The 13376-nt window shown below is 33.5% G+C and overlaps 1 protein-coding gene across 1 annotated transcript in view; it reads left to right on the top strand.

The window, feature by feature from the left end:
• Window positions 1-13376, top strand: part of ADGRL2 (adhesion G protein-coupled receptor L2) — a 227671-nt gene that overhangs the window by 198150 nt on the left and 16145 nt on the right. The window contains exons 17-19 of the mRNA XM_058174688.1: window positions 10302-10393; window positions 11417-11461; window positions 12490-12658. Coding sequence (XP_058030671.1) covers window positions 10302-10393; window positions 11417-11461; window positions 12490-12658 — 306 coding nt within the window. The remainder of the gene's footprint in view (window positions 1-10301; window positions 10394-11416; window positions 11462-12489; window positions 12659-13376) is intronic.

Below are 13376 nucleotides of genomic sequence, written 5' to 3'. Positions count from 1 at the left end.
GGAGGGTGAAAATGGCCTCCTCCCTCCGGAGGTCCTCTAGAGGCTGAAACAGCCCATTTGCCAACTTTCAGTGGTCTGTTTTTTTGCTGTCCCCAGCCTCCAGGGTCTCTTTAGGAGTCTGATGAGAGCGAAAATGGCCTTCCCCACCACCACCACCCTGGAGGTCCTCCGGAGGCTGAAAACGGCCTGTTTGCCAACTTCCAGTCCCAGCTTATCTGTGATTTTTTTTTTACTGTGAAATAACTTCTTCCACTTTTCTGATCTTTACAAAATGGAAGAAAAGAGTTCTTTTCTGAAAAATCTTTGGAGAGAAGGATTTTTAATTGGAGGACAGTAGTAAATATATTTTAATTTTATAGATGTTATATGTTGTTTTAATTTGTGAAAATCGTAAACAGTCTTACATTTGAGGAGTAAACAACCCACAAATCACTAGAGTAATTAAATAATTAAATGCGGATAGTTAATTGAATTTGTTTAGAGTATAATTCCAATATGACTACACAGAAAAAAAATCAGTTGAACTCAATGATAATCATGTAAGGAAAGTGTACATAGGAGTGTTTATTATTCCGTTTATTTAAATTCTGCTATCCTTTCAGGAATTTACACCTTTTTTAATGTGTCTATCTACTGTAGTCACCTGTTGGAGGCAGATCCCTTTAGCTTTAAGAGTTGGAATAACTTGTTATAAACAGTCTGTCATTTGCATTTAAAATTGAAATGTATAATCCCTTTCCAACACCTTTCTTTTGAGATGTTATCAAATATAATTCTTTCAGTATCAGCCTTTATATTCTTATACAAAGTTATCTTATCTAGTACTCTTTGTGTACCCTATTCTATAAACGATTGTCTAAATTGCAAAATGTGTCATATCTCAGAAATAGAAATAGCAATGACTGACTAGGACTTTAGTTCTTTATCTTCTAAGAAAGATTACCAGCTTTGTAAGTACAAACATGATACACACACATATTCATGTGTAATTATAACAACTTAAATAAATCAAAGTAATCATATTATCCACAACAAGCAACACAACTGAGATCAGTGGCTTGGACTTAAAAACAGGAAGAGAACTAACAAATAATCCAAAACAAAGGGAGGTGGATTTTTTTTGTTGGCTAAGAAGAAGGAATGCACTCTTCGTGTTTGTCCAAATTCCCCCTTCCGCTGCATTATGCCTTATGTGGGTTAGAAGAGCCATTTGTCCATCATGATTAGCTTTTGAAAGGCACAATCTTAAAATGGGAAAGAGAGGTAGTGAAGGGCTGTTGAATTAACTAGTCCGCTTCATGCTAATTTGGACCAAAATGAGTGGTCTTTCCCATCAAATTAATGAAGAATTATGAAATCAATTTATATGCTAAGGTGCATAATAATTAATGATATACTGAACCAGCATACTTTTCTTTCAACATCTAGGTAACAGGAAAATCTAGTAATGTCAGCAATTAGAATTAGCTAGATTTGACAAAATGGAAAGGTTGTTTATCATTGACACATAGCATAGTATATAACAGCTGTACTTGCAGCTGTTTTTACTTGTATAACAATACGGATGACAATTTATAACAAGGGTTAGGGTTATAAATAATTGCCATGAATGGGTTTATGGTTATTATGATATGGCATGAGGACTATTTTTAGTTTCATTATAGAGCTTTTTTTGATAATATATTTGATAATCTATATTGAAGAATAATTATCACGTTAAAAGGCTTTCTTACTTAAAAGAGGATCCCATCTCCAATTTCCAGTCTTTGAATCCTCTCAAGTAGTGTGTAACGTTAGACAACTTGTTCTATGAATTTTTCTATCTGTCTTCTTGAAAGTCATGATTGATGTAAGTGAGTACAGATGAAATAGTTAAATACAGGACACTATTCCTCATTCCTTGTTTAATGTTAAAAAATGTGTGACCTTGAAGAAAAGCCTTCTTGTACTCGCTCTCTTCTTATACTCCTCCTTTCTTCAATGCCCATAAAAAGAAATAAGCTTCCAATTGGCTCACTGACTTGATTTTTTCAACTTGCTGATATCAATGAATTGTCTTTATGCAACATGTTTTCAACTGCATAGATCATTGAATGAGATCGATCTGTACAAATTTAGTGGGGAATATTTGGTTAATGAAGTCTGTTTTGTTTTTAACTTCACAATGAACAATAGTTTAACAAAACCACAGAAGTGTGGCATTAACAATAGGGAGTAGCAGGGGTGAAATCCAGCAGGTTCTGACAGGTTCTGGAGAACTGGTAGCAGAAATTTTGAGCAGTTCGGAGAACCGGTAGTGGAAATTTTGAGTAGTTCAGAGAACCAGCAAATGCCACCTCTGGCTGGCCCCACCTCTGGCTGGAGATTTTGCAATATCTTTCCCCCAGGAGTGGGGAGGGAATGGGGATTTTGAGGTATCCTTCTCCTGGAGTGGGGTGAGAATAGAGATTTTGCAGTATCCTTCCCCTGCCATGCCCACCAAGCCACGTCCACAGAATCGGTAATAAAAAAATTTGGATGTCACCACTGATCCAAAGCACATTTATATTACCATTAATGATAAGTTGTAGCTGTGAGTACAAGTGGGAGATACAAGCCCTGTTCCTTTTTATGTGTATATGAAATGGAGAAGATACTTCAAGAAGGGTCAGGTATTTGATCTGTCATTTTGATCTCAATAGCCCCCTCTACTATCACACGCGTGCCCAGACACAGAGGTCCCTGCCTTACCTCCAGGTAACACATCTCCAGTTAACACAACATACTCCTGTAACAATGATAAAGTCTTTCCAAGTCAAGATCAAATTGCCAACCATCTCTACCACTCCTACTGGTACACCATCTAATTCAGTGATAGAGGCAGAAAAACACCTAAACCCACTAGGGCAAGTTAATGGTCATAAGCCATAGCGGCGCAGTGGTTAGAAAGCAGTACTACAGACTACTTCAGCTGACTGCAAGCTGCCAGCAATTTGACAGTTCGAATCTCACTGACTCAAGGTTGACTCAGCCTTCCATCCTTCCGAGGTTGGTAAAATGAGGACTTGCAGTATTCTTCCCCTGCCGTACTCACCAAGCCATGCCCACCAAGCCATACCACGCCCACCAAGCCACGCACACAGAATCGGTAGTAAAAAAAAATTGGATTTCACCACTGAGGAGTAGTAAAAATGACACTTTCTCTGGATATACATATAATAATTAAAAACAGCATGAATAAAAAAAATTGAGCATCTCTGTCTCTATATGAAAGCATAAAGTATGCCTGTTTAATACATCTATATTCGTACATATGTTTGAGAATATGTGAATGTGTTTATGTATGATTTATATTTTTTTTATTGGTCTTACTTCTTTGTTCAGTTTGTTCTCCTTCTCTTTCTTTCTAAAACATTACATTTTGTCTGAGCCTTGGGCATTGCTGCAGATATTGCTGCTTGCCTCTAACCAGGTCAGAATAGAAATCAGGGTGATGGACATTTAATCGTATTGACCATGTACAATTAGAGTCCACTATTATTTACCAGCCATGACATTATTATCCTGCAAATCATTTAGGCTGAGAAGTGGAAGGCCTTTGGGAACAGTATTCCCAACTTCAGAAAATATGAAACAGCAGGTAGCAATCATTGCAGAGTTCCTTGCAGTAATTCTTCTCTGGCAATTGCATTGTCCTCTAATCGTCCCCACAAAAAAAAAAAAAAAAGGAACTGTAATGATTCTGGAATAGTTGAATGTGAATATTGTAGCCAAACAAGAGTCATAAGCATAAATGGACAATCAACATAATTCAATAATTTAAGATTACCATCATTATAAAAATACGGCCATGCTTGTGTTATCACTTCAAAAGCTGCTGTTAGCATTTAACCATTTATTTACTTTCATAAATATGCCACATATTTTTGAAAGCATTGGTTGGGAGAAATATGGATTTGATGAATATGCTAACAAAATAATTGTGGATTAGATGCTTTGGTTATTTTGTTTTTAAAAACCCTCATCATTATAGAAAAAAATTAAAATATGTAAGCTATTGTTAGTGAACATTTAGAAACTAGTTGAGAGATTTTGTAAGGGATTAATATTAACTGTTAATAAAAAGCCTATTTCATCCTATAAATATTTCACTTTTACCATAATAATCCATTCCTTTTTTAAAAAAGTTTTTAATAACATAAATTGATGTCCTAGACTTAGAATATGATGAGGGGGTTGTCCTTGTTTCCCCCTCTTGAAAAGCGGAATTACTTACCCAGTAACAAATATTTAGGAAGCCAAAATCGTTGTATTCAGTATGAAAGTAGTAATCTTAAATTTAAGTTCTGAGACAGCATCAATTTGTGTATTTAAAGTACATGTTTATATATTTTAATATGTACAAAGGTAATGTAATATATGTAATTCAAGAAAAATACCTATTTAATGTGATTCAAATTTTTTTTTACCATACTAATGTTAATGGTAAAAGGGACATGGTGGCTCAGTGGCTAAGATGCTGAGCTTGTCAATCAAAAGGTCTGCAATTCAGCAGTTCGAATCCCTAGTGCCATGTACCAGAGTGAGTTCCCATTACTTGTCCCAGCTTCTGCCAACCTAGCAATTCGAAAGCATGTAAAAAATGCAAGTAGAAAAATAGGAACCACCTTTGGTGGGAAGGTAACAGCGTTCCATGCACCTTTGGCGTTTAGTCATGCTGGCCACATGACCATGGAGACGTCTTTGGACAGCACTGGCTCTTTGGCTTTGAAACGGAGATGAGCCCCCTAGAGTCAGGATCGACTAACACATATGTGCAAGGGGAGCCTTTACCTTTAACGTTCATGGTAGGTGAACATAGAGTATAAGTAAATGCTCTATGTTTGAACTTGCTATATTTATTTTTAAAAAACTGGAATAAATATACTATATCTATTTCTAATGTGATAAATTTCTGAGAGGTTAAAAAAAATTAATTTCCCCAAAATACTTTTTTTATAAAATAGGTAGTATGAAGACTTTTCAATTTAGAATTGTTAATTGTTTAATATTTTTAATATTTTTTTACATTTTTAAATATTTTTATTGAATCAAATTAATTGGCAAAATATGAATAACATACATAAACACTATAATATGTGTAAACGGTATAACACCGAAACTTAGCATGCACCTTCAAAATTTAAAAACAAGGGAAAGAGACTCCAAATTTATCTCATAGACAAAAGGCTCCAAAACGTTTGATCGGGTTGCTGATACAATTAATTGCGTTTTAAAATCACTTTTATAAAGAAGACTGGGATTTGTCCTTATCTATTCAGTTTCAAATGGCTGAAGTGGAATAAGGGAAACATAGGAAGTTTAAGAATACAATTCTTATTGTTCCTATAAATTAGAAACAAAGAATTGCTGAGAAAGAGACTTCGGAGTTGGAAGGAATTCTTCCCTTTAATCTGTTGAGTTTCCTCCTGATAAACTTTATGTAACTCAACAACACAAAGGAGCTAAAAATACATTCTGTACTTAAAAAAAAAAGAATTATAAAGTTAGTTGAATATGTTAATTTAAAAAGAAGATAATATTTTCATAGGCAAAATAAATAGTAAATTGTTTTTTTTTAATAAATTTGTTTTGTGACAAAAATCTCCAACCTCACTTTTAAAAGTAAATAATATAAAATATAAAAAAGGAATAGTTTTGTGAAAAGACAAGTAATTTATAATATGCTTTATGCTGTTGTAGTGTTAAATTGACTTTAGATAACTAAAGGATGATACATTTTCAGAATCATTTTTCCTCTTTGTTAAAAAAGAAAAGTATTTGTCACACCATCCCAGTCTAAGAATTTTTTAGATTTTTTTTTAAAATGTCTTTACCTATGGGAAACCAGGGTTGTTATATCTATGTAAAACTCTGTGTATAAGTAATGAGTGGCAAAAAAACTATTAGTATGCCTGAAATGATTTAATGAAGCCCGGATCATGACATGTCAGGAACTGTTCTTGTCATTTGGTTAGCTCCATCTGCAGTTTTAATAATTCATCCAGTTCAGTGAGAGTTCAGTTTGCAATTCATTTAGAAGTCCTCTTCATACTACATGGTCCAGAGACGAATGGGGCTTGTATAGTTAAAGAGAAGGCTCTGGAGCCATTTTGGAGCTGAATTGGTAATTGGTAATTTAAAAAAACAACAACAGAAAACTCCAGGGATGACAAATAGAGTCTGTCTTATCCAGGGATGACAAATAGAGTTTTCTGTCTTATTCAATCCATGTCAGGTCTTCAGCTTAGATGAAATGAATTTTAAACTAAGATTTTGGTTAAGTGGATTTTTTGCCTCTAAAATTAACCATGTGCTCTTTTAAACTCTACAATCACCACCAAAAAGAAAATCCACATTCATCTTCAATATTTCCAAATGAGTTGATAAGCTTGCCATTTATGTTGGGCTTTGGTTAAAAAAAAAAAAAAGCTTCCTGAACTTTCAGGAATTGCATCTTGAAATGTTACACAAACATTTCACAAAAAAGGTTTTGTCTCATGAATGGTGAATAAATAGTTCAATAATTTCTGTTTTAAGAAGGTAAATATTAACTCTCCTCAGTGCCCTTATTGTATCTGGATATTTATTGCTCTGAGGCAATAAAATACTAGACAGTAAACTTTGATTTGCTGATTCAAATATGGGTAAAGTCTCTCTTATTTTGTGAACATAACTTACATTTCAAGATACTTTATGTAATATACAGAATGGGTATTTTAAATTCAAGAAGCTTGGATAAAATCAAAACTATCATACATTGAACCATTTCAGAGTTTTCCTATAACAAGAAGAAAGGGAAAGGCTTACATACATATATATATATATTGGCCTTATAGCTACATAAAAAATAAAGTGTTATTATTATCTTGAGTTAATAAAATAAGATACCATTGTCAGTATGGACTAATGAACATTAGACCAGCTAGATGTTTTTCAACTCCATAGCATTGTGAATTTAGGTCTGCAATATAAAATTCAAGCAATGTGTTTTATAAAATGTAAGGGAGGAAAAGAGGTGAGTAAATAGCAGAATAGAATAGAATAGAATAGAATAGAATAGAATAGAATAGAATAGAATAGAATAGAATAGAATTTTTTTATTGGCCAAGTGTGATTGGACATACAAGGAATTTGTCTTGGTGCATAGGCTCTCAGTGTACATAAAAGAAAATACAACACAGTCCTATTTTTATTTTATTTTTTTACTCTCAATATTGGGTGAGAATGGGAATGAAAATTCTCTCAGAGATAAACTCTTCCAGTTCTCAGGCTTTCAAATGCTTAAATCTGAAGTTTGGTTAAAAGAAATGACTGAACTACGACAGTATGGTTTCACCCCATGGGAAATGAAGTACTTTTTGGAATAAGTGTGATTTTTTTTCTCCTAAAGGCCTCTAACTTCCATTCCCATCCGTAAAAATTACCCCAAATTATTTTTAAGATAATTCAGCTCTCAGAAACGTGTCCTGAGAGAAAGGTGCCACTCCTTTTTATGCTGATAACCATTTCAGGCTGTTTTTAGTTTTCTCAATGATATAGCGACCTGCCTGAGTTCTTTAGCTTATAAATGTAGCCTAGGGCTCAAGTTAATCAAAGGAGGTTTATTTGCTTTCTTGCTTGTTTTCCTTTTCTGTGATTGTAAGTAAATTACGGGACAAAATATAGACCTATATGAGGGCATATGTGGCAGAACAAATGTTGCAATATCAAAACACACACACCTATTTGTATGAACATACTTGTGTTCAGAAACAGAATAAAGTATGGAAAACTGGGGTTTACCTTCCCTTGTTGTTATTGTTGTTGCTGTCATGGTTAATAACAGGAGTCTAAAGGCAGTTTTCTTTCAGGAGACTGCCTCTCTTCATCATTATGCTATTATTTCATTGTGATAATTTTAGGAAAGGTTATATAAATGCCTTGCTTATATTTGAAAGGTTTCTAAGTGTTGCTTTTCAGATAATGAACTTGGGTTTATTGCTTTATATTATATTCACTATGATACAGAGAAGAATCATCCTATGCAGTATTGTCATAGGCACATCATCTTGGATTTATAGTACTTTTAAGATACTTTTATTTCCATGCTACCTCCCACCCCCTTCTATCATTTGCAGAAGATTTATCATCCTCAATAAAATACAAGGGCAATTCTTCCATCCATTTTCTTCTTCTTTCAACAGAAGCTTCCAAATGTATTGATTAAATTTCATTTCTTTGTTTATTGCTCCCAAATTTTCCAACAACGCTGATTTGTTTAGGCTGACTCCATTAATTGATAGTTTATTGACATAGATAACACAAACTAAATTATAATGCCACATATCAGGAATCCCTTCCAGGTATTTTGGACTTCAATCACTAAATTTGTAAGATGCTCAGAATTGCCTCTAGAGAAAATGGGTAGCACATAAATAATTATACTGGCTTAAGACAGATAACATTTGGAACAGCTAGGTGATACTAACTTACATCTACCACATATCGTAGCCATGGGTAATGTTTGTTGAAGATAGCTAATATGTTTAATAGTTAATGGTGCTAAATGAGAACAAAGAAGACTGAATTGAACTTCAGTCCTGGCCAACCCACATGGGGTTGGTGTTGGGAATTGTACATTTGTGCATCCTTTTGAGGGGAGGGGAATTACAACTGCTTTTCACAATTAATACCTGTGGATACCTGGCTCATGTTATGCAGCTTAGGTCAGGCTTTAAATTCAATAAATAAATAAATAAGTTGAATACAACATTTTGACATATAGATCTTATTTATATCAATATTAACATTTGGTTAATGTGCTGATGGTCCTAGGCCGTCTAAGAAGCAAATTAGAAATAAATTAGAAGCATGAAAACAAGAGATGAAATAATTTCATTTATACCCACTTAGTAACTCTGGCACTATTAAAACTCACAATATTCACCAATTGGCCCCAATGGGGCCTTTACAACAAACAAACCCTACTATAAGCCATGAAAACAAGGGACAACCTCATACAATGTGATTAATATAAATACTTGCATCAACCACAGCTTTAAATTTCATTGCTGCCAAAATGTCGGCCGATCATTCTACAAGCTATTCTTTTTGTATCAGCAAAGGGTTCAGTTCCCAAAAGGCAGCTAATGCCACTGTGCAATATGTCGAAGATCTGAATATTGGCCCCTTGGTTGTAATCTCTCTCCCCATTGGGGCCAGAAACTCCACACAGGCAATATGAATATTGATACAAATAAAATATGAGCAGATTTGTCAATGTAAGTCATAAAACCATTTTGCAAGAGGACCAGTTACATCACCAAAACACCACAATAGCAAGCCAATGGGAATGGGATGATAAGAGTTTGATTAAGTAGTCTAGGAATAATATATTTATCTTTTCCGAGCCTGACAATAATAGTTTTGTGTGAAAAAAGACAGAAAGACTAGATCTCAGGCCTCCTATTTCAGGAAATAGGCTTGTATCAAATAGACATTAGAGCAGAAAAACAGAAAACAGGATCCATTGTGGAAACAGCAACTATAATAATTGTATAATTGGAAGGAGTTGTTTATTTCAATTTTCTGATAATATTTTTAATTTAATTTATTATTTTTCTATAAGCATTTGTTGCAGATATATCAGAATTGTGTTTAATTATTACCTTGTGCCATGACATAGAAATATATTTATCTGAAAAGGAGATAATCCATGCATTGAACACATTCCCACCAACACATAACTCCCCCCCCACTCCAAAAAAATAGAAAGAAAACAAACTGTTAAGCAAAAGAAAAAAAATCCTGTTGCAGTTAATTTTGGATAAAAGATTTTTTCACCTGCAAGAGATATTTTCTTTTTCTTAGTCATCATAGCCTTAAGCACCTGAAGTGATCAAAAGGGTAGAGTTGTAGAAACATATTTAAATACGCTGGATTGTTTTATTTTTTTTATTATTACTATTATTGCATAATGTAACATTTTACACTAGACTTTGTATATATTATATAAATATGCTAAAATAAAACTTTAAAAAAGCATTCTACCAATTTGATTTACATTGGAAAGAAAGCAAAAGGTTATCTGAAAAACATTTTTGCTGCTGCTGGTTGTTTTTTTTTTTTTTTTTTTAACCATTGATCTAATCTTTTGTTGAAGCTACTTTCCTGAGAGTACTCATGTCACACAATAGTTTGGGGAATGATAGTTTTTCCTCTTTTTTGTTTAGTCTGGAGTATCGTCATTAATCAACCTGTTTCTTGAAGTAGTTTAATTTCATTTGTATCTGTTTTGACAGCTGAATCTTATCTTCCTGGTGATCACACTGTGCAAAATGGTGAAGCACTCAAACACTTTGAAACCAGACTCTAGCAGGTTGGAAAACATTAAGTAAGTGCTATGTGTTCAGATCCAAAACTGTGATTATTTGTCTGATTGTTTCAACTGATTGAAAGCTCCCCTCCATTAGGGACACATGGCTTTGTCTCCCAGGAACCACAGATGTCAGTTAGAAATGAACAACACCAGTCTTGCTTTCAACACATTCGTTGCTCTAATGTTACAGACAGGGTTGAAATTAAATAACTTCTCCTTGGCATGGTGGTCAAAGGCGTTGGTTGGTGCCTTCCTGAAATTCCAGGGCAGCACAGTCATTTCATTTGCATTTAAAATGCCCCTCGAAATTGCATTCCTCTCTGCACGGCTGATGTTGTTCTGCTGGGTTTGTTTTGTTAAATTATTCTCAGCAGTTAGGTGGTCCTCAGCAGTTTCCCCAGTCATAACTCTGACCTCCTAAGAGGGTTTGTTCCTATTACTATGGCTATCTTGATGGTTATCCGTTTCTTTTCATGCAAATTTAACAAACAATTATTTTTTTATCGTAATGCTCTCTTTTCCAGAAATTGAAGCAATGTTTAATTTAATAAAACTGACAGTGGTGGATCACTCTTTAAGGGCTGAGCTAGGCAACATAAATTCTGCACTTTCAGCTTCAATCCATGCTGGTTCTGTGGTTAAAGGAATAGAAATTGATTTGAAGTTTTCTAGTTAAAAACACTTCAGTCTTGTGTTGCCTATTCCAGCTTTTTACCGTTTAAGTCATAGGGTTATTTCAGGCTAGGTTATTGTATTAGTCTGATGCTGGAGGGCTGAATAAATTTTATCATAAGAAGCAAGCCTCTAATAAGTTCCAAGCAATTGTGCTGCAGACTGGGTTTTTAAATTGTCTTTGAAAATAGAATGTGACAAGGGTAAATTTGTAAGATACCTAACATTGCAAACTAGATATTGCTTAGATAGGTCACAATATCAACTTCATTGCATGTTGCATGTTAAGAGAGAGAGAGAGCTAATCTTTAGCATCTCTCTCTTTTCTTCCTTTTCTTCCTCTTTTTGTCTTCTCATCTACACCAGTAATTACCGTGTTTGTGATGGCTACTATAATACGGACTTACCTGGGTAAGATAGAACCCTATATTAACAAATTTAAAGCATGACTTTAAAAAAAAAAGAAAAAAAAGAAAGAAAAAAAAAACTTGAAAATTTGGACAATTTCCTGGATTGTCCCTAATTTTAATTAATCTAAATACCTAATTTGCTAAACTATTTTCAATTCTTAAATGCCTTTATTATTTTAAATTGCTTGCATCTGCACTTTGAATTCTCTCCTTTTAACTAATTTTTGTATGAACTTTACTAAAATGCTTTTTTATTAATTTCAAATTAAATTTCTGTCTAATAATTTTGTTTCTCTTTTCTGCTTATAATGCTTTCTAGCTATGAAGATAATAAGCCATTTATCAAGTAAGATCATTAGTTAGATGTGGAATGCAATGAATAAATCCCTTTTCCCTTTTCATTCTGTGCCGTCCTCTGCGATTTCTTTCTTTCTTTCTTTTTTTCTTTCCCCGAAACTATTCATTATGAAACCCTTTAAAGATTTTATATTGCGGCTAAATCCACATACTTAACCACATTCAGTAAGACACTTTCCTATGTAAGTTAGAAGACATAGTCTTAGTTTAGCAGAGTTTTTGAGCTTCTGGTTATAGGCTACTGAACTGCCATATAACCTTGTATAACTATGTTATCTGTGTGTTATGTCAGATTTTAAGCACGTTTATTTAAAAAAAAAACTGGCTTCTATTAATGACTAAGTATTTGTGATAAAATGCACATACACACATACATACATACAGATAAAAGGTTACAAGATCATGGATTCTATTTTTTGCATTTCAAAATAGTACTGTGCGTTTTCAGTCATGAATAAGAGAAAGGGCTCATCTACCACTGTTGCTTTCACTAAAGAATAGGACTGTTTCCTTCTTTAATAGTTGAAAGGCTATTCTTTTTAAATGTTTGAATGTAAACCTAGCAACAGATAACCATAGCAAGAGAAAATGTAATGCATAAGTTTGCAATGCGCTGTGATTTTTTTTTAAAAAAAACTCAGTAGTCTTGCTTAATTTTATTTTATTTTTCAGGTCTTGGGCTCTAGGTGCATTTGCTCTTCTATGTCTTCTTGGTCTAACATGGTCTTTTGGACTGCTTTACATCAACGAGGAGACTATTGTGATGGCATACCTCTTCACAGTATTTAATGCTTTCCAGGGAATGTTTATTTTCATCTTTCATTGTGCACTGCAGAAGAAAGTGAGTCATTTTCATTTGTATTTGTTTATCTGTAGTGCATAACTGAATATATAGAGCACATTTAAAGTAAAAACAAGGAAAAAATTCTTCTTGTTGACAAAAACGTTAGTCATCAATTGTTTTATAACAGAATCAAAATATCAATGTGAATCTTGCATTGGTTTTCTCCATTTCCACTTACTGAATGTTAAAAAAAAATCTGTGCAAAAATTGAATTTAATTATTTTTTTTCCTCATAAAAATTGCACGTATAAACTTTTGACACAACACGCACATTTCTAATGAGCATTACATATTTAGGATATAGTTTATTTCTTTTATTTTGTGGGACCAGGAGCCACATGGCAAAACTCTAAATGAGAAATCGGGAAGGGGGGGGGAATACAGTAGAATAATATATCAGTCTAGAAGTTATTCATTTGATCACTATGTATAAGAATTCATGAAAAATGTTTTCATCAAAAGTTGACTACTAGCAAGCTATTTAAGGGAACTGGTATTGTCCTGCTGTTGCTTTTTCCATGTACTGTATAAGTAGAATGTCTCTTTTATAATGCTCCGATAGAAAATATTGTTGAATATAATTATCTATAAAAATAACAATTGCTGGTTCTAGCATAGACTTTAATTTCCAAAAAGTTGAATATATTATTTCCTTTATCAAAGTAACCTAAGCACTTAATAATAGTTTTCATTCTAAGAAAAAAGGCATTTTTAT

The sequence above is a fragment of the Ahaetulla prasina genome, chromosome 3 (assembly GCF_028640845.1).
Source record: "Ahaetulla prasina isolate Xishuangbanna chromosome 3, ASM2864084v1, whole genome shotgun sequence".
Lineage (NCBI taxonomy): Eukaryota > Metazoa > Chordata > Lepidosauria > Squamata > Colubridae > Ahaetulla > Ahaetulla prasina.
The sequence above is the reverse complement of the archived record's forward strand: the minus strand, read 5'-3'. Positions and strand labels throughout refer to the sequence as shown.